Consider the following 27,646-nt stretch of genomic DNA (forward strand, 5'->3'; position numbering starts at 1 on the left):
ACACGGGAGCAAGGAACACGCAGGCTATTGTAGCTAAAGTGGTATCGTTTCAAATTAGTAGCTTATAAATGTAGACTGTATAATACAAACTGCAGGGTAACCACAAAGAAAGCATTTAAAATATATACAGAAACAAATATAAAAAAGGACTCAGTCAGATACATCACAAAAGATAAAGTATACAAAATAAAAGGAAGTTTCAAGAAAGGAAAACAGAGACAAAACAAGATATGACCAAAGGACAAGTAACACTGAATGTTAATGGATGAAAATCCCTAATCAAAAGACACAAATGCTAGAATGTGTTGGAAACAAAAGGACACAAATGGGTTGGAAGAAAAAGGACAGAAAAAGATATTCCATGCAAACAATAACCAAAAAAGTGCTGAGGTTACTAAACTAGTAATGGACAAAATAGACTTTAAGATGACAGCTGTTTTAAGTCAACAGCTGTTTCAAGAAGTATAGGACACTGTATATTAGTAAGAGGGTGAATCCACCAAGAAGTAACAATGATAAATATTTATGCACCTAACAATAGTACCCCAAAATACAAGAGGCAAACACTGGCAAAACTGAAGGGACAAACAGATACCTCTACAATGATAGTTGGAGATGCCAATATATCACTTTTATCAATAGACAGAAAGCATTTAGAGAGAGAAATAAGGAAACAGAGAACTTGAGTAATATGATAAATGAACTAGACTTAACATTCATATACAGAACACTGTACCTCAAAACAGCAGGATAGCCATGCTGCTCTAGTGCACAAGGACCATTCTCCAGGAATGTGGTCCTTGTGGTCCAGGACAGACCACATGTTGAACCACAAAACAAATTTCAATAAATGTAAAAATATTGAAATTACATAAAGCATCTTCTCTGACCATAATGGAATAAAGCTAGAAATCAACAACAGACAGAGACCTGGAAAATCCACAAATGTATAGAAGTTAAATAACATTCTTAATCAGTGGGCCAAAAAAGAAATTACAAGAGAAATCAGTTAATATATTGAGATTAATGAAAACGAGAACACAACATGTCAAAACTAATGGGATGCAGTGAAGGCAGTGCTGAGAGAGAAATTTATAGCTCAGAAAGTGAACATTAAAAAAGAGCTAAAATCAAAGGTCTAACTGCACACCTGGAGGAATTGGAAAAAGCACAGCAAACTAAACCCACTGCAAGCAGAAGGAAATAAATAACAAAGATTAGAGCACAAATGCATGAAATACAGAAAAAGAAAAACAAAAGAGAACACTGACCAAACAAAAAGTTGCTTCTTTGAAAAGATCAATAAAATTGACAAACCTTTAGCTAGATTGTCAAAGAAATAAAGAGAGAAGTAGCAAATAACTAAAATCAGAAATTAGAGGGGGGACATTGCTATTTACCCCACAGAAATAAAAAAGATCACAAGAAGATACTATGAACAACTGTATGCCAACAAGTCAGACAATTTACAAGAAATGGACAAATTCCAAGAAACACACGTGAAGGCTATACTGATTCTAGAAGAAACAGAAGACCTCAACAATCAATTATAAATAGACTGAATCAGTCATCAAACGCCTCCCAATAAAAAAGGCCAAGGCCTAAATGGCTTCACTGCTGAATTCTACCAAACATTCCAACAAGAATACGTATCCTGCTCACACTCTTCCAATAAACTGAACAGGAGGGAACACTCTCTAACTCATTCTATGGGCCAACATCACCTGCATACCAAAGCCAGATAAAGATATTACCAGAAGAGAAAATTACAGATCAATTTCTCTTATGAACACAGATGTAAAACTTCTCAACAAAATACTTGCAAATATAATCCAAAAGTATATTAAAAGAATTATACACCATTGTTCTGGTTTGCTAGCTGTTGGAATGCAATATACCAGAAACAGAATGGCTTTTTAAAAGGGGAATTTAATGAGTTGCTAGTTTACAGTTCGAAGGCTGAGAAAATGTCCCAATTAAAACAAGTCTAAAGAACTGTCCAATCAAAGGCATCCAGGGAAAGACACCTTGGTTCAGGAAGGCCGATGAAGTTCAGGGTTTCTCTCTCAAGTGAGAAGGCACATGGTGAACACAGTCAGGGCTTCTCTCAGCTGGAAGGGCACATGGTGAACACAGCATCATCTGCTAGCTTTCTCTCCTGGCTTCTGGTTTCACAAAGCTCCCCGGGAGGCATTTTCCTTTTTCATTTCCAAAGGTGGCTGGCTGGTGGAACTCTCTGCTTCGTGGTACTGCAGCATTCTCTGCTCTCTCTGAATCTCTCATTCTTCAAAATGTTTCCTCTTTTATAGGACTTCAGAAACTAATCAAGACCCACTCAAATGGGTGGAGAACCCCTAATCCAGTTTAACAACCATTCTTAACTAAATCACATCAACCAGGGAGATGATCTCATTACAGTTTCAAACATGGCTTTCTTAGGGGGCATATATCCTTTCAAACCAGCAAAACCATGATCAAGTGGGTTTTATCCCAGGTATGTAAAGGTGATTCAAGACAAGAAAATAAATTACTTAATATGCCATGTTAACAAATCAAAGGGGAAAATATACATGATCATCTCATTAGATGCAGAAAAGGCATGACAAAATCGAGCATCCTTTCTTAATAAAAACATTTAGAAAATTAATAATAAAAGAAAACTTCCCCAATACAATAAAAGAAATAAATGAAAAACCCACTACTAACATTATACTCCATGGTGAAAGACTGAAAGTGTTCCCTCCAAGATCTGGAACAAGATAAGGATGCCCACTGTCACCACTTGTTAATCAACATTGTGCTGGGAGTCTAGCCAGAACAGCTAGGCAAGAAAAAGAAGTAAAAGGTATTTAAATTGGGAAGAAAGAAGGAAGACATTCACTATTTGCAAATGACATGATCCTATATGTAGGCTGTCCCAAAAAACCTAAAACAAAGCTATTGGTGCTAATAAATACATTTAGCAAAGTAGTAGAGTACAAGATCAACACGCAAAAATCAGTGGTGTTTCTATATCTTAGTAAGGAGCAATCTGAGGTGGAAATTAAGAAAAAAAAATCCATTTACAATAGCAACTAAAAGAATCAAATATCTAGGAATAAATTTAACCAAAGATGTAAAGGATGTGTACACAGAAAAATACAAAACTTTGCTAAAAGAACTGTGAGAAGATCTAAATAAATGGAAGGACCTTCCATGCTCATGGAAGCTGATGATTAAATATTGTTAAGATATTAATTCTGGGAGGGGGGCCAAGATGGCGGCTTAGTAAGGTGCACGCGTCTTAGTTCCTCCTCCAGAACAACTACTAAATAACCAGAAACAGTACAGAACAGCTCCCAGAGCCACAACAGAGACCAGACAAACAGTGTACCCCAGTCTGGACTGGCTGGACCAACTGCGAGACTTCGCTGCGGTGAGATCCCCAAGTGGCGCGCGGTTCCCCTGGCCGTGGCGGCTGGCGGCCGGCGCCCCTCCGTCAATTCTTCCCGGGCTGGCTGAGAGTCTCAGAGAAGCAAGATCCCCAAGCCGCGGCGGCCGGCACCCCTCCCTTGTGGGTGGCTTCCCGGACCAGCTACAAGTCTTGGATCAGCGAGTTTCCCAAGCCGCTGCAGCCAGTGGTCGGCGCTCCTCCCCCACAGGCGGCTACCCGGAGGGAAAGGAAAGAGTTTCCAACAGTAGCAGGGACTGAGTCCAACCAAACACCAATAGTGGCATTAATAAACAACTTCTGACTACTAAAAATAGTCCCCCAGCTCAGACAAAACTGATCAAGGCGGAAGTCGCCTATTGGGCTAACTGAAAAAAAGAAAAGGGGGCGAAACAAAGCCTTCTGCAGCTGTTTCTACAGAGGCTTAGTGCCTCTGGGCTCAGCGCTGGGATTACACAGGTTGCAACAGCCCCAAATGCAGAAACAGGCTGCTTTCTGGGCTCTCTACCACTTGAACCTTCCCCACAGGAGGAGTGAAACGAATCTCAGGTGGAATCCCTCTCTCAAGGAATTCAGATTCCAGGACTTCGCAATTTGAAGCCATTAAAACCAGCCTACAACTTTTCCTCTGTCTCCACCACACACACAGCAGGGAGAGCCTTTCAAAGTAAAGGAGCCACAACATCTTTTGCTGGTGGGACCCGCAGACAGACAAGCGCCACATACTGGGCAGGATAAAAAAAAAACAGAGCCCAGAGACTTCACAGAAAAGTCTTTCAACCTGCTGGGTCTCACACTCAGGGAAATCTGATTAAATGTCCAGATGCCAGCAAAAAATAACAAATCACACCAGGAAAATTGAAGATATGGCCCAGTCAAAGGAACAAACCAATAGCTCAAATGAGATACAGGAACTGAGACAACTAATTCTGAATATACAAACAGAAATGGAAAACCTCTTCAAAAACCAAATCAATAAATTGAGGGAGGACATGAAGAAGGCAAGGGATGAACAAAAAGAAGAAATGGAAAGTCTGAAAAAACAAATCACAGAACTTATGGGAATGAAAGATACAGTAGAAGAGATGAAAAAAAAAATGGAAACCCACAATGGTAGATTTCAAGAGACAGAGGTTTGAATTAGTGAACTGGAGGATGGAACATCTGAAATCCAAAAAGAAACAGAAACTATAGGGGGAAGAATGGAAAAATTTGAGCAGGGGCTAAGGGAATTGAATGATAATATGAAGTGCACAAATATACGTGTTGTGGGTGTCCCAGAAGGAGAAGAGAAGGGAAAAGGAGGAGAAAAACTAATGGAAGAAATTATCATTGAAAATTTCCCAACTCTTATGAAAGACCTAAAATTACAGATCCAAGAAGTGCAGTGCACCCCAAAGAGAACAGATCCAAATAGATGTTCTCCAAGACACTTACTATTTAGAATGACAGAGGTCAAAGAGAAAGAGAGGATCTTGAAAGCAGCAAGAGAAAAACACTCCATCACATACAAGGGAAACCCAATAAGACTATGTGTAGATTTCTCAGCAGAAACCATGGAGGCAAGAAGACAGTGGGCTGATATATTTAAATTACTAAAAAAGAAAAACTGCCAACCAAGAATTCTATATCCAGCCAAATTGTCCTTCAAAAATGAGGGGGAAATTAAAACATTTTCAGACAAAAAGTCACTGAGAGAATTTGTGACCAAGAGACCAGCTCTGCAAGAAATACTAAAGGGAGCACTAGAGTCAGATACGAAAAGACAGAAGAGAGAGGTGTGGAGAAGAGTGTAGAAAGAAGGAAAATTAGATATGATATATATAATACAAAAGGCAAAATGGTAGAGGAAAGTATTACCCAAACAGTAATAACACTAAATGTTAATGGACTGAATTCCCCAATCAAAAGACACAGACTGGCAGAATGGATTAAAAAACAGGATCCTTCTACATGCTGTCCACAGGAAACACATCTTAGACCCAAAGATAAACATAGGTTGAAGGTGAAAGGTTGGGAAAAGATATTTCATGCAAATAACAACCAGAAAAGAGCAGGAGTAGCTATACTAATATTCAACAAATTAGACTTCAAATGTAAAACAGTTAAAAGAGACAAAGAAGGATACTATCTACTAATAAAAGGAACAATTAAACAAGAAGACATAACAATCATAAATATTTACGCACCGAATCAGAATGCCCCAAAATACATGAGGAATACACTGCAAATATTGAAGAGGGAAATAGACACATCTACCATAATAGTTGGAGACTTCAATTCACCACTCTCATCAATGGACAGAACATCTAGACAGAGGATCAATAAAGAAACAGAGAATTTGAATATTACAATAAATGAGCTAGGCTTAACAGACATTTATAGGACATTACACCCCACAACAGCAGGATACACCTTTTTCTCAAGTGCTCATGGATCATTCTCAAAGATAGACCATATGCTGGGTCACAAAGCAAGTCTCAACAAATTTAAAAAGATTGAAATCATACACAACACTTTCTCAGATCATAAAGGAATGAAGTTGGAAATCAATAATAGGTAGAGTGCCGGAAAATTCACAAATACGTGGAGGCTCAACAACACACTCTTAAACAACCAGTGGGTCAAGGAAGAAATTACAGGAGAAATTAATAAATATCTTGAGGCGAATGAAAATGAAAACACAACATATCAAAACCTATGGGACGCAGCAAAGGCAGTGCTAAGAGGGAAATTTATTGCCCTAAATGCCTATATCAAAAAAGAAGAAAGGGCAAAAATTTGGGAATTAACTATCCACTTGGAAGAACTGGAGAAAGAACAGCAAACTAACCCCAAAGCAAGCAAAAGGAAAGAAATAACAAAGATTAGAGCAGAAATAAATGAAATTGAGAACATGAAAACAACAGAAAATCAATAAGTCCAGAAGTTGGTTCTATGAGAAAATCAACAAGCTTGATGGGTCCTTAGCAAGACTGACAAAAAGAAGAAGAGAGAGGATGCAAATAAATAAGATCAGAAATGGAAGAGGAGACATAACCACTGACCTCATAGAAATAAAGGAGGTAATAACAGGATACTATGAACAACTTTATGCTAATAAATACAACAATGTAGATGAAATGGACAAGTTCCTAGAAAGGCATGAACAACCAACTTTGACTCAAGAAGAAATAGATGACCTCAACAAACCAATCACAAGTAAAGAAATTGAATCAGTCATTCAAAAGCTTCCCAAAAAGAAAAGTCCAGGATCAGACGGCTTCACATGTGAATTCTACCAAACATTCCAGAAAGAATTAGTACCAACCTTGCTCAAACTCTTCAAAAAATTGAAGTGGACGGAAAGCTACCCAATTCATTCTATGAAGCCAACATCACCCTCATACCAAAACCAGGCAAAGATATTACAAAAAAAGAAAACTACAGACCAATCTCTCTAATGAATAGAGATGCAAAAATCCTCAACAAAATTCTAGCAAATTGAATCCAACAACACATTAAAAGAATTATACATCATGACCAAGTAGGATTTAACCCAGGTATGCAAGGATGGTTCAACATAAGAAAATCAATTAATGTAATACACCATATCAACAAATCAAAGCAGAAAAATCACATGATCATCTCAATTGATGCAGAGAAGGCATTTGACAAGATTCACATCCTTTCCTGTTGAAAACACTTCAAAGGATAGGAATACAAGGGAACCTCCTTAAAATGATAGAGGGAATATATGAAAAACCCACAGCTAATATCATTCTCAATGGGGAAAAATTGAAAACTTTCCCCCTAAGATCAGGAACAAGACAAGGATGTCCATTATCACCACTGTTATTCAACATCGTGTTGGAGGTTCTAGCCAGAGCAATTAGACAAGAAAAAGAAATACAAGGAATCAAAATTGGAAAGGAAGAAATAAAACTATCACTGTTTGCAGATGATATGATACTATGCGTCGAAAACCCTGAAAAATCCACAGCAAAACTACTAGAGCTAATAAATGAGTACAGCAAAGTAGCAGGTTACAAGATCAACATTCAAAATTCTGTAGTGTTTCTATACACTAGCAATGAACAAGCTGAGGGGGAAATCAAGAAACGAATTCCATTTACAATTGCAACTAAAAGAATAAAATACAAAAAACCTATACAAAGAAAACTACAAAAAACTGTTAAAAGAAATCACAGAAGACCTAAATAGATGGAAGGGCATACCGTGTTCATGGATTGGAAGACTAAATATAGTTAAGATGTCAATCCTACCTAAATTGATTTACAGATTCAATGCAATACCAATCAAAATCCCAACAACTTATTTTTCAGAAATAGAAAAACCAATAAGCAAATTTATCTGGAAGGGCAGGGTGCCCCAAATTGCTAAAAGTATCTTGTGGAAAAAAAACGAAGCTGGAGGTCTCACGCTGCCTGACTTTAAAGCATATTATGAAGCCACAGTGGTCAAAACAGCATGGTACTGGCATAAAGATAGATATATCGACCAATGGAATCGAATAGAGTGCTCAGATATAGACCCTCTCATCTATGGGCATTTGATCTTTGATAAGGCAGTCAAGCCAACTCACCTGGGACAGAACAGTCTCTTCAATAAATGGTGCCTAGAGAACTGGATATCCATATGCAAAAAATTCAAGAGGACCCGTATCTCACACCCTATACAAAAGTTAACTCAAAATGGATCAAAGATCTAAACATTAGGTCTAAGACCATAAAACAGTTAGAGGAAAATGTAGGGAGATATCTTATGAATCTTACAATTGGAGGCGGTTTTATGGACCTTAAACCTAAAGCAAGAGCACTGAAGAAAGAAATAAATAAATGGGAGCTCCTCAAAATTAAACACTTTTGTGCATCAAAGAACTTCATCAAGAAAGTAGAAAGACAGCCTACACAATGGGAGACAATATTTGGAAACGACATATCAGATAAAGGTCTAGTATCCAGAATTTATAAAGAGATTGTTCAACTCAACAACAAAAAGACAGCCAACCCAATTACAAAATGGGAAAAAGACTTGAACAGACACCTCTCAGAAGAGGAAATACAAATGGCCAAAAGGCACATGAAGAGATGCTCAATGTCCCTGGCCATTAGAGAAATGCAAATCAAAACCACAATGAGATATCATCTCACACCCACCAGAATGGCCATTATCAACAAAACAGAAAACGACAAGTGCTGGAGAGGATGTGGAGAAAGAGGCACACTTATTCACTGTTGGTGGGAATGTCAAATGGTGCAACCACTGTGGAAGGCAGTTTGGCGGTTCCTCAAAAAGCTGAGTATAGAATTGCCATATGACCCAGCAATACCATTGCTAGGTATCTACTCAGAGGACTTAAGGGCAAAGACACAAACGGACATTTGCACACCAATGTTTATAGCAGCATTATTTACAATTGCAGAGAGACGGAAACAGCCAAAATGTCCATCAACAGACGAATGGCTAAACAAACTGTGGTATATACATACGATGGAATATTATGCAGCTTTAAGACAGGATAAACTTATGAAGCATGTAATAACATGGATGGACCTAGAGAACATTATGCTGAGTGAGACTAGCCAAAAACTAAAGGACAAATACTGTATGGTCCCACTGATGTGAACCGACATTAGAGAGTAATCTTGGAATATGTCACTGGTAACAGACACCATCAGGAGATAGAAATAGGGTAAGATAATGGGTAATTGGAGCTGAAGGGATACAGACTGTGCAACAGGACTGGATACAAAAACTCAGAAATGGACAGCACAATAATGCCTAATTGTAATGTAATTATGTTGAAACACTGAATGAAGCTGCATCTGAAGTACAGTTTTTATTTTATTTTATTTTTTTACTGTTATTTTTTTCTCTCTATTATCGTTTTATTTCTTTTTCTGTTGTCTTTCTATTTCTTTTGCTGAATCGATGCAAATGTACTAAGAAATGATGAATATGCATCTATGTGATGATATTAAGAATTACTGATTGTATATGTAGAATGGAATGATTTCTAAATGTTGTGTTAGTTAATTTTTTTAATTAATAAAAAAAGATATTAATTCTACCCAAAATGATTTACATATTCAATGAAATTACAATCAAGATTCCAACAGCCTATTTTGCAGAAATGGAAAAGCCAGTTCAAACTTACTTGAATGAGTAACAGACCTTGAATAGCCAAAAACATCTCTAAAAAGAAGTTAACAACTCACACTTCCTGACTTTAAAACTTATTACAAAGCTACAGTGGCCAAAACAGCATGGCATAAAGATAGATATACTGCCCAATGGGATCAAACTGAGAGTTCAAAAATAAACCTTCATTGGGACAGGCTACAGTGGCTCAGCATGCAGAGTTCTCACCTGCCATGCCAGAGACCCAGGTTCGATACCTGGTGCCTGCCCATGCAAAATAATTATAATAAAAAAATAAAAAATAAAAAAAATAAACCTTCATCTCTATGGCCAAGTGATTTTTGACAAGGCTACCAAGTCTACTCAATTGGGAAATAACAGTTTCTTTAATAAATGGTGCTAGGAGAACCAGATATCCACATGCAAAACAATGAAAGAGCTCCCCTAGCTTCTACAAAAATTAACCCAAAATCAGTCAAAGATTGAAATATAAGAATTAGGACTAAAAAACTCCTAAAAGAAAATGTAGGGAAGTATCTTCAGGATCTTGTGTTAGAAAATGGCTTCTTATACTTTATACACAAAGCACGATAGAAAAAAATAGATAAATAGAACCTCAACAAGTGAAAAACTTCTATGCATAAAAGGACTTTATCATGAAAGTGAAAAGACAACCTACTCAATGGCAGGAAATATTTGGAAACCACAAATCCAATAAGGGTTTACTATCCAGAACATAAAAAGAAGTCTATCGTCGGATGTGGGGTCAAGTCACTTCACCTTCCTGTTTTCTCAGTCTGTAAAATGGGGCCATCCTTCCAGCTGGCAGTTCCACTGGGGCAGAGTCAAATGGTGCACTACTTCAGAGCCACCGTTTCTCCAAGTAATAGCTTTGCTGTGTGTTAGGCCTAAGATGCATGTGGACAATGGAAGGAAACCAAGTTCCCTGAGTCAGAGTGAGGTGGGGTAAGGTTGAGAACTGTTTGTGGAGAGGGTGGCTGCTTGTGATGGAGCCACTTGTTAATACCACATCTGCACAAGAAATTTCCTCATTTTCTTTTTTTAAAATATAGCATTTTTTCTCTTTTGAATAAATAACATTCCTTTGTGTTCATTACAGTAATATATGCTCATTATAGAACATTTAGAAAACATACACCCACTGTCCTTGTTCTGCTTCCTCCATCTCCCATCCCTCATACCAGGCCCCTGCCTCAGGCAACCTCATACAATAAATGAAAAAAAAAACTCTACAACTCAATAATAAAAAGACAAACAATTCAGTTTAGATTTGGACCATTTCACAGCCTGAGAACTGTAAATTTGCAACTTAACAAATTCCCTCTTATAAAAAGCCCCCCCAAAAATGTGCCATAGAGTGGAAGAGACATTTTTTCAAAGATGCAATACAAATGGCTAAAAAAAAAAGGCTCATGAAAAGATGCTCAACACCATTAGCTATTAGGGAAATGCAAATCAAAACTACAATGAGACACCACTTTACACCCACTAGAATGAGTACTATTAAAAAACACCCCACAATTTTACAAGTGTTGGAAAGGATGTAGAGATGGAGGAACACTTATTCAATGCAGCCACCTTCCTTACAAACAGTTCTCTACATTACCTCGCCTCACTCCGCCTCAGGGAACCTGGTTTCCTTTCATTGTTCAGATGCATCTTAGGCCTAACTCACAGCGAATTAGGCCATAAGTATGAATTACCATATGACTCTGCATCATTTCACTAAGTATATACCCAAGAGAACTGAAAGCTGGTACTTGAACAGATCTTTGCACACTGATGTTCACAGTGGCATTATTCACAATTGCGAAAAGATGGAAGCAAGTATCCATCAAGTGATAAATGGATAAACAAAATTTCATATATATACACAATGGAATATTATTCAGCACTAAAAAGGAATGAAATTCTGGTTCATATGACAACATGGATGAGAATTCCTACAACTCAACAATGAAAAGATAACCCAATTTTAAAAATTGGCAAAGAACTTGAATAGACATTTCTCCAATAAGAACATAAGATGCTCAACATTTTTTGCCATTGGAAAAATGTAAATCAAAGTCACAATAAAATATCACTTCATATCCACTAGGAGGCTTTTAATGGAAAATAATTGTTGGCAATGTGGAGAAATTGGAATTCTTGTTCATTGCTAGTATGAATGTAAAATGATGTAGCTCTTGTGGAAAATAGTTTGGTGGTTCCTCAAAAAGTTAAACATAGAATTATCCTATGACCCAGAAATTCAATTCCTAGGTATATGCCCAAAAGAACTGAGCAGGGATTCAAACAGATCCTTGTATACCAATGTTCATAACAACATTATTCACAATGCCCAAAAGGTGAAAACAACCCACGTTTCCATTAAGAGATGAACGGACAAACAAAAAGTGGTATATACATACAACGGAATATTATTCAGCCTTAAAATGGAATGAGGTTCTGATATATAGTATAACATAGTTGAACCTTGAAAACATCATGCTAAGCAAAGTAATCCAGATGCAAAAGGCCAACTGTTATATGATTCCAACTTGTATAAAATATCTAGAATAAGCAAATTCATTATTTTTTAAAATATTCAATATTTCTGTATCTTTTTGCAGTGGATTAGAGGTTACAAGCTTTAAGGGGCTGCTTTATGGATGCAAAGTTTCTGTTCTGGATGCTGGAAAACTTCTGGAAATGGATGAAGTGATGGTAAATGTAATAATGTCATTGAATTGTAGTCTTAAAAATAGTTAAAATGGTAAATTTAATGTTACATATATTTACCATAATAATAATAAATAAACAAAAAGAATGACACTTTAGTTGTGTAAAGGGTGGCACCATTAAAAAGAACAAAGGAAGTAGGATCATAATCTAACAGCAGAGGTTTGGTACTAACTATAGCACATTTCTGACAATCTTCAGTGAAGGGTTATAAGTCTTAGAAGTAAAGATAAAAAACGAAATAAGTAAAAACAGCAATATCTTTGGCAGAGGACTGACTTGATTATGTTACTTAAAGAATTAACAAGAAAAATCTTACTGTTTTCAATTAGAAAAATAAAGCAGTATCTTACTGACTTGAAGTTTCCACCTACCTATGATGCTACAAAAGCCAAAGTATAAAAAGATATTGTTATAACAGAAAGCAAACAGAGACCTACATGTACTGAGTAACTACAATGGACAAGCAACTGAGCTTAGTTTTTGTACATATTTTACATATACCTATAACTGAGGTACTGCAGAGAGCTGCACTATCAATACAATAGCCATTAACCAAGTATGGTTATTGGGCACTTGAAATGTGGCTACTCTGAATTGAGAAAGCTGTAATTGTCAAATACACACTAAATTTTGAAAATTCAGTATCAAAAAAAGAATGTAAAATATGTAAATCCAATAATCAGTCACTTTTCAACATACACCCATGGTCAAACAGAGGTAAGTATCCTTTAGTTCTTTTTCTTCCTTCTTCCAAAGTTTAATCTATCAGAGCTCTGCAGTTGAAAACCCTGTTGTGCATATTCCAATATTATGTGTGGAGCCTGGAATATAAAAGCGCGCTAATTTTTATAATGTTATTATGTTCATAACAGATCTAGGGAGGCATCTACCCCTCACTTATTATCAATATAATAGTAAGTTATTAATAGTACAAACTCTTTGTATACTCATAAGAAAAAATAAAGTTGTTATTCATAAAATGTTTGTTTTATTCACAAATTGTATCATTCATAAAAAAATTCCCTAAACACTAAGAATGAATAAATCTAGCAACATTTAAAATTAAAAGAAAATGCAGTCTAAAACTTTAATTATAATTGCTTAAGAACCTAAAAATAAAGGGAACAAGATAACCACCTTACTTTTGTAGACCTACTGTTAGCATATAAATGGGTCATACTGTACAAAGCACCCTAAAATTACTAGTTATAAAGTAAATCAGCATAGCACACTTTAAAAATTTTCTATTATGCAAATACAATTGCTTAAAAATAAAAATAGGTAAAAACCTGTATTCTCTGCTTTCATATTTGCAACATTAACTGAAGCTACTGAATCTAAAATTAATTTCATTTATAATAAAACATCTCCAGAGGAATGGAAGGGGGACCTATGGTGTATACATACAATGGACTACTGAGCAGCTACAAGACGGAACGAAGTTGTGAGGCATACAAAGACTGTATGGTGAATGAAATGTCAGGAACAAAAAGACAAATATCATCATGCCTCAATCATACGGACTGAATGTAATATAGAAACTCAGTGAACTGAAATTGAGAACATGGGTTATCAGGTTGGAACCTATCATAAATGTCCTAGATTGTAAGCTCTTAGAGCAGTCTCATATATTCACGAGTTGTAACTGTTATTTTTAAATTCTGAGATACTCAGCTGTTTGTTTATAACCTGATCATTCCCAGAAACTTTGGGTATTTATATGACATCTGAGACCCTGAGTTAGAGCTCTAAAGCCACGAAAGCCAGCACTACACCTTACAGGAACTGTTTAAAAAGCTGAAAAAGTGATCAGACTTCGAAAAGAAATGTAACGAAGCTGATCTGAATAGGACTAAGGTAAATCAGAATATAGGGTGGTAACAGATGATATCCTCCAAATTTTAAAACTTCAACTTCTGTGTGAGACCAAAGGGAACGATGTTTATTTGGTGCAAAATTTATATTTCGGGTAGTGCATTTCCTAATTTAACTTGTACGGTCAGTTTAGTTGAATACCATAAGTATATGAAATCTTGAACAGGGCATAAGACTTTGTTGGGTTGATGCCCCAATATATTACAGAGTAATTTGGGCAGTGAATAAAGAAGTATTTGCGAAGTCCCCTTGGGGGACTGGGGAAAAATGAGGAAATATTCACCTTCTCCATTTGGAGAATTTCTAACATTCTCACAAGCAGTGGGGACAACCAAATTAATAGGCCAAGCCATCGATCTTGCCTACATGAGACATGACTCCCAGGAGTGTAAATCCCCATAGCAACATGAGACAGAAATCCCAGGATGAGGCAGGACCCAGCATCAAGGGACTGAGAAAGCCTTCTTGACCAAAAGGGGGAAGAGAGAAATGAGACAAAATAAAGTTTCAGTGGCTGAGAGATTTTAAACAGAGTTAAGAGATTATTCTGAAGGTTATTCACATGCATAATATAGACAGCTCTTTGTAGTTTATGGTATATTGAAGTGGCTAAAGGGAAGTACCTGAAACTGTTGAGTTGTGTTCCAGTAGCCTTCATTCTTGAAGTGACTGTATAATGACATAGCTTTTACAATGTAACTGTGGGATTGTGAAAACCTTGTGTTTGTTGCTCCTTTTATCCAGGGTATGGACAGATGAGTAAAAAAATATAGATAAAAAATAAATAAACAATAGAGGGGACAAAGAATAAAATAAATTGGGTAGATGGAAATACTAGTGGTCAATGAGAGGGAGGGGTAAGGGGTATGGTATGTATGAGTTCTTTCTTTTTCTTTTTTTTTTTTTCCTGGAGTGATGCAGATATTCTGAAAAAAAAAAAGATCATGGTGATGAATACACAACTCCGTGATGAAAAAAAATAATAATTCCATGAGAAAACTCCCAAGTTCATATAGACCAAAGACTCATAGAGGGATGAATGTGGAGATGTCACAGAAAATACAGAATGAGAAAATGGCAACAGAAGATCTAGGAAGGCATCCACCTCTCACTTATTATCAGTATAACAGTAAGATTAAAAAACAAAACAAAACAGTAAGTTATTACTGAAAGGAGACTGCAGGTAGTTGAGGTAGGGGGAAAAAGGTTATGAATCCCTTTACTAGACACAATCCACAAAAATACCTCCAATAATAAATTCTATTTTAGTACAGCAGTCATTTCCATACTTTGGCATATAACAATCACATTGTTAACCATGAAGGACTTCATCTTCATTTTCTAATATACAGACTGGGTACAGTACTCTGTTCTGCTCACCTATTTGTCTATCCTTGTGACAATATAATAGGGTTTTAATTATCAGAGTTTGTAATCTGATAGGACAAGTTAATGTTTTCAAAATTTGTAGGCCATTTTTGGCCCTTTGCTCTTCCATAAAAATTCTCTTGGGATTTTAGTTGGAATTGCACTGGATTTCCAGATCAATAAGAGAATTAACATCTTAAGCACAGTTAGTCTTTCTATCCAGGAACTTGTTATTACCAATTTAATTTGTAATTTTTTTTTAATGTTGTTCTGGCTTTAACACCTATTATTCATGAATTCATAGTTTCTGATATTTTTCAATGTTCTCATAGAAGTTTAAAGTTTATGCATTATTGATTTGCATCTGGTATTCAGAAACAAATTTTTAATATAAATATTAGCATCTTACATTACTCAGATTGGGAAAAAACTGACAATGTCAAGTGTTAGTAAATAGAACACTGACAACATTTTGTTATTAGTCTGATAATTGCTAATAAAATTGAAGATGTGCATACGCTATGACCCAGCAACTCCATTTCGAGGTATATACCTAAAGAATATCTTGAACATGTGTACAAAGAGATATTTACTCTAAGAATGTTAACTGAAGCAGTTTGTAGTAGCAAAAACACTCAAAATAATCTAAATGTCCATCAACAGGAGAATGGATAAAGGGTGCCCTATTCATACAATGGAGACCACGGTAGCTGTGGGACACTACACAGAAAATGTGTACTATATAGAAGTAGAAATGAATGAATGAACTAGAACTGCATGTATGAACATGGGAATTTTGAAATTTTCCAGGTAAAAATCACTACCCTAAATCAAAGATCAACCTATACAACAAATATAATCAATATTTAATGGATTTAGAACATCCACAGGGGAATGATGGGAATGAAAACACCATTCTTAACTTTAAACTAGAAAAGGAAATCTCGGATTCTCAAAAGAAGCTGCTCCTGCAAGTACCAGGAACTATGTGTCTCAGAGAAATCAGTGGGGATAAATGCACAAAGACTGAGTGAATACATAAATAATGTATGTGATTAAATATGAAGCTAGGCAAGAAATGATGACAGCTTGGACTAGCGTGGTGTTGCTGAGAGAAATGGAAAAGATTAAGGAAATATTTGGAAGACAAAAAAGCATCTGATTCTGGGGATGGAAAATGAGAGATGATGAAGGGTAGAGGAGGCGGGGAGAGTGCCAGGATTCCAATGGGGATATAATATTAAAGAAGCAGAATCAAGAGTGGAGGTACAAGAGAAAAATAAATGTGACAAATCCAAGACATAAGACTGATGTTCAGAGGTGAAAAGGGTAAGTGACAAAGTGATATGAGAAGTTGGTAGGGTTCTCAAGGAACACAGCAGCACCACAATGCTGAGTTTTGAAGAAAATAGTTAGCCTTGCCATATCATATGTGCATATGACTTTCATGAATTCATCCACATGCCATGAAGAGGAGGGAACAGGGCAGGAAAAAATAATGTGGGCAAAACCCTAGCATACTATTCAATAGCATGCACATTTAGGTGTTTTACTAGGGTGAACGCTGAGTTGCTGAAACAAAGAGGCTCCAAATATAGTGCTTAAAAAAAGCCAGAAGTGAATTTTCTTTTTCTTAACAATTTAGAGTTTCCCAAAGTCATTTGTGGACTCACACTGGTACTTGTTTTGCTTGATGAAGCACTCATTTATAGATACATAATCCTTATGTCCTTGAGAGCTGTCTTTAAATGAAGTAACTAGGCTTTTGTAAATCCATTCGACCCTTACCACAGATATAAAAGTGGACTCAAGCGTGAAAAGGATATCAGAGAGGCAGGAAATGGAGGCTTTGGTTGGTTCCTGAAGGATTACTCTCTGAATGATGAATGATGATGGCACATAAAGGAATGTGGAAGAATTTCAGGGTAATATGAATGTGGAGATACTTTTTTCATGATACATATTTATCAATGTTATTAAGTAGATAACAAGATATCATCTTTCATTAAGAATAAAATCAGTCTCATCAAGAATAGACTGAAAATGCAACTATTTATGTTTCTCTACATAAAAAATTTTTCATACCAGGTAAATACTCATTATAAAATGACGTTAAAAAGATAAACAAACAATTTTCACAAAAAAGATAACCAAAAAATTTTCACAAATTCTACATTTAGTTTCTTTGCATTATCCCTCATAAGCTATGCTAATACAAAATAAGAGAATACTTGCCTGAATCTTCTGTTTGATACTATAAATAAATGATGAAGAACTATGGTAAATTGTTCCAAAGTCTATTAAAATTTAAAAGCTTCTCAAGACTCTTTTTTTCTGAACAAAAGATTGGAAAGGTTACAAATCAGATGCCTAGCAAAAGCTATTAGAATGAAGATGACAGATACATAGTTTTCAAGTAGTATCAAATCTTTCAATGTAGAGCCAACCAACTGAATCTCAAGGGATGACCCATCAATAGATTTTCTAGTTAAGGATAACATTAATGAATAATACCAGTATTTACATAGGTGGTAACAGTAAAGCAATAATATTTACTACTCATTAAGTTCCTCCTTAAATCAGGCAAATTTAGAAAGAATGGCTGTTCAGATAATTAATTTTATGCCTTGGAAGAAAAACAATAAATCTTTCTATTAAATGTATTGAACACAGAAAACAAAGATTAGAAAAACATCTTTGCTCTTTAAGAGCAGCCTGATTTAGGATGGAAACTTGGAGGTCTCTTAGTTCTTTCTCAATAATCCTTTACAATCTCTGTGTGCAGCATCTGAAATTGTTGACCAACCTCTTCTTTTGGAAGCTTTTGTTGCTTATACTTCTATGACACTGAACCTTCTAATTGTTCTTACTTCCCTGACTTACTGAATGACAGACTATTAGTTTGCAAGCTGCCAGAATGCAATACACCACAGCTGGAATGGCTTTTAAAAAGAGGAATTTAATAAGTTGAAAATTTACAGTTCTAAGCCTATAAAAATGTCCAAACTAAGGCATCCAGGGAAAGATACCTTAATTCACAGAAGGTCAATGGGTCAGGAACACCTCTGTCAGCTGGGTAGTTACATGGCTGGCATCTGCTGGTCCCCTGCCCCTGGGCTCCACTGCTTTCAGCCTCTGTTCCTGTGGGAATCCCTCACTTTGCTTCTCTAGGGCTGGCTTTCATCTTCTGGCCTCCCTTGGCTCTCTCCACATTCTGGCTTGCTTAACATCTCATGGCGGCGTCTGCTGGGCTCCAAGCATCTCCTAACATTTGTGTCTCGTTCTCTAAGTGTTGGCATCAGTGTCAGCTCTCTGTCAGCTCTGTCATTTCTGTTTCCTTCTCTCTTTAAAGCATTTCCTCTTTTAAAGGACTCCAGTAAACTGATCAAGACCCACCTGGAATGGGTGGAGTCACCCACAATTGGGTGCATCACATCTCTGTGGAGATAATCTGATTAAAAATTTCTGCCCTACAGTTTTGAATTAGGATCCAAAGAAACAGCTGCCTCCACAAGACTGAATCAGGATTAAAATATGGCTTTTCTGGGGTACATAATATTTTCAAACCGGCACACAGGCATATCCTATGATAGGTGCAGCTGGGAATTTGAAATGCAAAGGTGAATAAAAATTGACGCATGTATGCAAGAGTATATGGCCTAACAGGTATATAGACAGGTAAATTAATCACTACTGTGCTCTGACAGAGATATGTTCAAATGAAGGGCATCAAATATCAGCTTGATCTGACAGCATTCACATATATTCACAAGTAGTGACTGCTATTTCTAAATTCTGAGATACTCAGCTGTTTGTTTATAACCTGGTCATTTCCAGAAACTTCGGGTATTTACGTGACACCTGAGACTCAGAATTATAGCTGTGAAGCTATGAAGGTCAGCAGTATCCCGTACAGGAACTGTTGAAAAAGTCGAAAAAGGGATTTGACTTCGAGTAGAGATATAATGAAACCAATCTGAATAGGACTAAAGCAAATAAGAATACAGGGTAAAGGATGATATCCTTCATATCTTAAAACTTCAACTTCTGTGTGCGAGCAAAGGGAGAGATGTTTATTTGGTGCAAAATTCATATTTTGGAATAATGCATCTCCTAATTTAACTTGTATGGTCAGTTTAGTTGAACATCATAAGTATACGGAATCTTGAATTTGCTGACTTTGTCCAGGTTAGTACGATGCCCTGATAAATTGCAGCTTTATAAACCATTTCCGTCCCATAGAAGGGCTACAGATATTCTGGGCTCATTAGTATGCAGCAGTAGGTAAAGCAACGTGTTTTCATGACATCACTCAGGGAAAGGAAAGAAGGAAAAAAAGAAATTAGGAAGAAGAAAAATATGTAAGAACAGAGCAAGTTTCAGGACAGAGCTTTTGGGAGTCTTTAAAGCATAACAGAATGTTCAAGAAATCCATATCTATTTAAGTCCACTACTGTTTTCTTTCTTAATGTCTGAAATTTCAAGGAAGTATCTTACATATTTATATATTTGTGTTGACAAACATGTATAAAATAAAACTAAATCCCTCAATACTTACAGTGATGATTACTGTATTTTAGCAATATACATAATGAAAAAGTATTTTTAAAACTCTCACTGATACTGTATATGGTATTTTTTTAAAAAGAGTACACCAACATAAAATTGGTTGGATGTGTGTGTGTATGTGAGCATGGTGTTTCTGCCATTAGGAGATTATCTTAAGCTGTAACAAAATGAAGAATGGGGATAAAACTGGTTTGTAGAGGTTACCGGTTCATAAATAATTCTCTTCACAGTTATTCATTCAACAAACATGAGATGCTAAGAGTGAAGAGAAATAAAGATAAAACAAAGCCCCTGACCTTGAGAAGTTGTCAGCCCATATCATTATATATACCACGGGCCAGCAAACTCCTGTACATGGGCCAAATATGGTATGCTGCCTGTTTCTGTAAATAATGTTTTATTGGAACACAGCCCCCCTCATTTGTTTACATAATGTACAGACTGCTTTTGTGCTACAATAACAGAGCTAAGTAGTTGCAATAGAGACAGAATAGCCTGCAAAGTCTAAAAAATGTACTATCTGACCCTTACCCCCCCAAAATGCTTGTCAACTTCTGATATAAAGGACAAATAAGTGTACTTATATATGTGCGCAATAAACTTTCTGCTTGCTTATTCTACAAAAAAAAAAAAAAAAAGTGATGCTGTAGAGGTCAAGTGCAAACTTCCAAAGAAAAGTAAAATAACTTATCACACAAAATAAAAGAAAAGTAGTAGATATATATTCATAAATCTCCCAGTGACAAAAGTACAAGACAATGTGCTGAGAGATATCACATGACTGCCTAAAAAATAAAGGGTACAAGTTATTAGTGGTTAAGGGTAAGGACAGAAATCTTAACTCTCTGCTATGTTGGGCAAGTTAAACATTCTAAGCTGCAGTTTTCAACCTATAATGTATGTAAGGTGTGGTTGCTTACCTTCTGCATTGAATTGTGGTGAGGAATAAATGAGATAATGTAAAATGCTCAGAACAGTGCTCAGCATATAGAAGGTAATCAAATGTTGGCAGTTATTATTAAAATCATTGTAAACTATGGCCTGAAGGTAACTTTGCTGCTGGAACAAAAAAAGACCAACAAACATCAAGACTGAAACAAACAAGCTCATACCTTTATATAAAACTGCATATCTCTCAATTGGAATGCTGTATTGAAATATACGGTAAGAAAAAGAAGGGAATTAAAACAACACAATGGGGCTTCAGATTAAGAGAGAAAAAAACAAGAAAGAGACATTTAGAGAGAAGTCTAAATAATTTTTAAAGGTATGGAAAAAGCCAAAACGCAGGTGAGAGACAGTGAGACACAATGAAATAAGAAATACCCATAATATAATGAAGGCAGAAAAAACTGCACAATGTAAGAAAACTAATCCTAATTTCAGTCTGAACTATGAAGCTTCCAAATGACCCTAAGATAAATCACAACATCTCTTTGGAAATCAGGGTTCCTCATCTGTACAAGCTTTACATGTCAGCTCTAAATTATAATTCTGAATTAGACAAAGATTTAGCTATGAAATCTGATACTAGGCGGACAAGGTGACAACTACAAACTTTGACAAAGTAAATGGAAGATAAAAAGAACAACTGTAGAACTGTAACCCATACCAAACTCTGAAATTTGTTCTACAACTAATTGTTCTGATGTACTTTGAAATTTATAGCTTTTTTGTATATGTTATTTTTCACAAAAAAAAGAAAAAGAGAGGATGATTATAACAGAGAAGAAAGGATTCAAGAAATGAGTATGACTGCTGAATCATTATATTGATATTTCTTTTGATCTCCAGTGTCTTGGAGCAGCTAGAAGAAAAAACAAAAAAATCACAGAACTGTAACCAATACCAAACTTAAAAATCTGTTCCATAACTACCTGTGAAAATGTACATGGAAATTTACTACTTTTCTGTATATACATTGTATTTCATGATAAAAAAGAAAGAAAAAAGAAAAAAAGAAGGGGGGCAGGGTGCCGGTTTGAATCTATTGTATATTCCAGAAAAGTCCTTTAATCCTCATTCAGTATTGCTCAGTGGGACCTGATTGTTTCCATGGAGATGTGACCCACCCAATTGTGGGTGGTAACCTTTGATTAGATGGTTCCCATGGAGATGTGTCTCCACCCATTGAAGGTGGGGTTGCTTACCAGAGCCCTTTAAGAGGGAGCCATTTTGGAAAAATCTTTAGAGCCCATGCAGCCAGAGACCTTTGGAGATGAAGAAGGAAGATAGTCCCCAGGGAACTTCATGAAATAAGAATCTAGGAAAGAAAGCTAGCAGACTTTGCCATGTGTCCTTCCAGCTGAGAGAAAAATTCTAATTCCAAAAAATTTTGAAATTCCTAAAGGTGAACTTCATCCACCCTTCTTGAGTTAAGGTAACCTCTTGTTGGTGCTTTAATTTGGACATTTTCATAGCCTTGCCTTAATTTAGACATTTTCACAGCCTTAGAACTGCAAATTTGCAACTTAATAAATTCCCTTTTTAAAAGCCATTCTGTTTCTGGTGTCTCACATTCCAGCAGCTGGCAAACTAGAACATCGGGGTAATTTGTACTCTTGTGTGATGATACCAAGAGAAATATAAATGAAGTTGAAAAAAGGCTTAGATAAATTTAGCAGTAAAAACTATAAATAATTACTAATAGAAGTTACTCTACATCTAACCTGTAAAATAGGGGAAAAACCATTAAATTTTCTCAAGGGCCACTCAAGGCAAAGGAGTACTGGGCAGGATAGAAAAATTATGACAATTTCTGTTTCATGCATATTAATTCCATCTCCTCAGCTATACTATAAACCAGGAGTCAAGACTTCTTTAATGGTCCAGCTAGTAATACTGTTGGCTTGTGAGCCATACAGTCTCTGTCAAAACTACCAAACTGTGCCACTGTAGCACAGAAGCAGCCTTAATACATAAATGAATGTACCTGAGTCATATAAAACTTTATTTACATAAACATAGTTTTTTTTACTCCTCCTACAAATAATTTGAGATCTGGAACTGTATCACATCTTTTCTATATTCCCCTGTCAAGCTCAAGACAGCTCTGGCCTGCCTGTAGGTACTCAATAAATAATTATGGTTGATTGATCAAAGTTCTTTTCATTTCATCAGAACACTGCAAAACTCAATGTAAAGCTTTAAACTTGGTATATTAACATATCAGAAAGTATAACGAATATAGAGTTACATTACAGCAATGGCAAGCAGACGAGTACTGGTCATTATGAAAAATTTCTAATACTGCTCAGAAAAAAAACAGGAGAACTGACCAGCAGATGGAGTTCTCTAGAACGTGCTAGCAGACAAAACTCCATAGTGTAGGGTAACTTGTTAGGATGTCTAAATTTTATTCCTTAAGGATACTCAACTTCCTTTGCTTTAATTACCAAATACTTTATTGGTAGTAAGGTTTCTGACACATCTCAACACTGAGATTGATATTCTGAACTAGTCAACAGATTATTCTGGTCTTTAAGGTAAAGAATTCTTTAGTACTTTATAAATGAAAAAGTTGGTAATTCTGGTTTTAGGATTGGACAGCTGTGTTGAATGATCTGACTTTGAGATACCACTGGGAAACGCACAAGGCTAAAAGGCCAGACTCTGGATCATAAACCACCCCTGTGATATCCAAGGTAAATCAGCGTAAGAAAGTCAATGTACCCTCTTCTCCTACCTATGGTCACCATGGTGACAAATAAAAAATTTTTTCAAGTTTGTATGATTACTCAAATTTTTTCATCCTTAGATGAACTGCTAGTTTATTAGCCAAACCTATACCTGAAAGAAAATCCTAACTAAATTAAACCAGGGGTTAAAAAATATCAACTAAAATAAGAGGTAAAGTTCAACCATATTCTGTAAGTAAAAACTGACCTTGCCCTATCTCTGCACGTTTACTAGAAGCTTCTAAAATAATACTGAAAGTCCTTGAGAACATTATGCTGAGTGAGACTAGTCAAAAACTAAAGGACAAATACTGTATGGTCTCATTGATATGAACTGACAATAGTGAATAAACTTGGAATATTTTGTTCATAACAGAGACCATCAGGAGATAGAAATAGGGTAAGATATTGGGTAATTGGAGCTGAAGGGATACAGACTGTGCAACAGGACTGGATACAAAAACTCAGAAATGGACAGCACAATACTACCTAACTGTAATATAATTATGTTAAAAAAAAAATACTGAAAGTAAGGAAAGCCTTGCTACCAAAAGAGGGAAAAGAATTGTAACAAATAAGGTATCAGTGGCTGAGAGAGTTCAAATGTAATCAAGAAGCTATTCTGGAGGCTCGTCTTTCGCAAGCTTCAGCTAGATATTGCTATTTACCATGGTTTGCCAAACCCCAATCGAAACCATTCCTGCCAACCCTAAAGAACACTTAAGGCTTCCTCTGAGATTCTACAAGGGTTCCATGCACTGTGATTACTTTACAGAAACCTACAATTTCCAGATGGCTTCCTAGGTCAAATAAGTCCTGAAACTCAGAGGGGCCAGCCTCTCCAGAACATCAGCTAGTTCCATCCCCCTATCCCATATTATCAACAGCCCCTTCCAACATGAAAAAGTTAGAATGGGCCGAGCCCAAATATCCGTAAAGATTGGGAGAAAGATCAAAGGGAGAAGATGGAGTTATAACAGAGAACATAGGATTTAACAAATCAGTTTTCTGCATCATTATATTGATATTTCTTTTAGTCTCTAGTGTCTTGGAGCAGCCAGAACGAAAAACCTAAAATTGTGGCACTATAACCCATACCAAACTGAAATCTATTCTATAAATAAGTGTTGTGATGTGCTTTGAAATTTATTGCTTTTTTGTATGCATATTATTTTTCACAATAAAAAAATTAAAGTAAAATAACACATGAATCGTCAAGTAAGCAAACTTTTCAAAGCTACATGTATTGATTTAACAAGACAGAATAGAGATCACCATTGTATGGTATTAGATAACAGTGTTTACAACCCAGAGACTCTCATTGCCTCAGTAGAACTTGTTCAAGTTTCACTCAAAAGCTGAGAGCAGAGATTCAACAATTACATTTTTAAGACCTATCTATAGACAATTAACACTCACACTGATTCAGTGATTTCCCGTCACTTCCATATGCTGCCAAGGTCATGTGTTCAGGGAGAATCTAATTTTAATGCCATACTCTAAGGAAAACTTAATTAGTTTTTGAAATCATCATGAAAGAACAAAACAAAAACTCCATAGACTCCACATAAGGTCGTCTGAAATTAAATACAAATGGTTTTGCACTTAGAGTATAAAACCCGATTTTTACAGAGTTAGAACTTCTTGCAATTTTAACACCCTACCACACAGCCACAAATAAAATAATACCAAAGAGTTTGTGGCATCTTGATTATATGAAGGCATCCTCACACAAAAAAATTATAAACTATAAATTAGATGATGCTGATGACAAGATAAAACAGCTGCCATGTCTCCCTGTAACAGTATGAATAGTCCCAAAGTCCAGCAAACCAAAATACTAAACTAAGCCCAAAAGGTGTTAAGTCTTGACTTCCATTCTAGGGACATTTAGCACAAAACCTTAACTACTTTGAACTTATACTCATATTCAATACTCAATGCTTGGTGAATGAATAAATGAGAGAATCATATTAAATTTTATAAGGTCTGCATTACCAAAAAGTACAAATTATACATCATTTAGCTTCATTTTACTTAGGCTGAACACCTTTTTACCTAATAATGTTGGTTAATTGGGACACATCTTGAAAGCTTGGCGATGTGTTCCAGAAAGTACAAAATAGCCCTATTTCTTACACAAAGTTGGCTTGGTGTGATTATAGTTTGAATTCCTGGAAAATATTTAACAACAAAATTAAAGCCAAAGGAATTTATTCTAATTTTTCAATATCTCATGAAATTAAAAAAAAAGTAATAGTTTTGAAGTTCTAATTCTGCGGATGGTGAGAGTAGAAACACCTTAAACGTGCCCCAGTTTTACTCATGAGATGTGAGGTTTAGAAGGACTGTGACTGACCTCCAGTTATCTTATACGCTTGTGGGAAATAATCAGGATATGGCATTCCTCTCGGGAATCCAAATAAATGAACATGAAAACAACACCACACTGCCCCTCTCGTTATTGGCACTAAGCAGGAATGCCCATTGGAAGCCCATTAATTCGGCACGTCTGTCAAAGAATATCAGGGTCTGGAACCATATTTCATCTAGCATACGAATGACTTACTAAAAATCCCTCAGGTATCAACTTCGGCGCCAGGGCCTCACCTACCCCGTCAGGAGCAAGGTGAGAATCAAACGCAGAGATGTCCTTCGGCGTTAAACTTAATCTCAACAGAGGGTGTGGACGGGTTACTGTAGGGCCCGTGCTGCTGCCCACCCGCGCGAGGGAGCCCCATGCTTCCTGGACATGCCTCCCAAGACCTGGTCCCCCAGTGGCAGCGCGAATCACGCTGCGAGGAGGAAGGAATGACACTCTGGCCCTCCACCAGCTCTTTCCCAGGGAGGATAAGAGTCGGTCTCTGGCGACCAGGGCCTTCACCACGACCACCCACCGTACGTGGGTGGACAGCGGGGATCCGGCCCCCTCCAAGCTGTCACCGTAGTGAAAAGGTTCCCCGCCAAGGGTCTAATAGGAGGAGTTAAGGACGCCGGGCCCCTCCCCCGCGGGCTTACCCTCCGCCGCCTCCTACTCGCTGCAGTCGCCCGGCTTCTTTGCGGAGGAGCCCAAAGCACTGCGTCCAGCAGCAGTTCCCCATCGCATGCCGCCCAGACGCCGCCGCTCCTCCTCCAACTCCCGCGCAAAGCCCAAACCCAGGCCCGGCAGCCGCATTCGCGCGGCACAAGCCTGAGAGGGATACCCGGGCCGAGGGCGAGCCGGCCGGAGCGCGGCGGCGACAGGGGCTGAGGCGACAGGAAGGACGAGGCGCGGGGAACAAAGGCTGCGGTTACTCCAGCGGTCGTCGAGATGCCGCCGTCGTGGGAGGGAGGAGAGCCGGACTGCGGGGTCTGGACTCCCTCGCCGTCCTCATGGCCCCTCGCACCTCGCAGGCCCCAGCTGGGTAGAGGGACCGCCTCCAGGTGCCGAGCAGTCCTCGTTCGTCGCGCGCCCAGGCCCCGCCCCTGCGCGCTCCGTGGCCGACGCTGCCACACCCCCGGCCTCTCCCGGGCCCCAATAGGGCGCGCTCCCTTACCTGCCCCGCCTCCTCCGGCGACCGGCCCTTACGTCACTTCCGCAAGTTGGTTAAGAAATATTCGCAGAGGAATCCTCCCAATTCGTAGGTGTGGGTGTTTGTTTTGCTGGCCTTTGACCTGACTAGGAAATCTCGGTCCTTAGCTCGCCGGCTGGCGCACGTGCAAGTTCAGCGTTCAAACTTTGTACCAACAGCTTGTGAGTGGCTTCCTTATAGCCCCAGGTCCGGAGTCATGGGGTGTGAAGGGGTAGTTCTATGTGCAGTGTGTGTGTGTGTGTGTGTGTGTGTATGTACTTAGTTTA

General features: G+C 37.3%; 1 protein-coding gene and 1 long non-coding RNA gene across 7 annotated transcripts in view; one reads left to right on the top strand and one right to left on the bottom strand.

Annotated features, from left to right (window-relative positions):
* Positions 1-27,269, bottom strand: part of AP1AR (adaptor related protein complex 1 associated regulatory protein) — a 94,096-nt gene extending 66,827 nt beyond the window's left edge. The window contains exon 1 of one of the 2 annotated variants that reach the window (XM_077142538.1): positions 26,827-27,269. In XM_077142538.1, the coding sequence (XP_076998653.1) occupies positions 26,827-26,909 (83 nt within the window). In that variant the 5' untranslated portion in view covers positions 26,910-27,269. Of the gene's footprint in view, positions 1-14,817; positions 14,868-26,826 lie in introns of those variants that run through there. The other variant, XM_077142539.1, reaches the window with a different exon arrangement.
* Positions 27,270-27,364: 95 nt separating this feature from the next.
* The window catches only part of LOC143668031 (uncharacterized), a 42,051-nt gene continuing 41,769 nt past the window's right edge, over positions 27,365-27,646 (top strand). For all 5 annotated transcript variants that reach the window (XR_013168252.1, XR_013168249.1, XR_013168250.1 and 2 more), the window contains exon 1: positions 27,365-27,541. This is a non-coding gene — a long non-coding RNA (uncharacterized LOC143668031). The remainder of the gene's footprint in view (positions 27,542-27,646) is intronic.

This window comes from Tamandua tetradactyla, chromosome 24, assembly GCF_023851605.1.
Source record: "Tamandua tetradactyla isolate mTamTet1 chromosome 24, mTamTet1.pri, whole genome shotgun sequence".
Taxonomy (NCBI): Eukaryota; Metazoa; Chordata; class Mammalia; order Pilosa; family Myrmecophagidae; genus Tamandua; species Tamandua tetradactyla.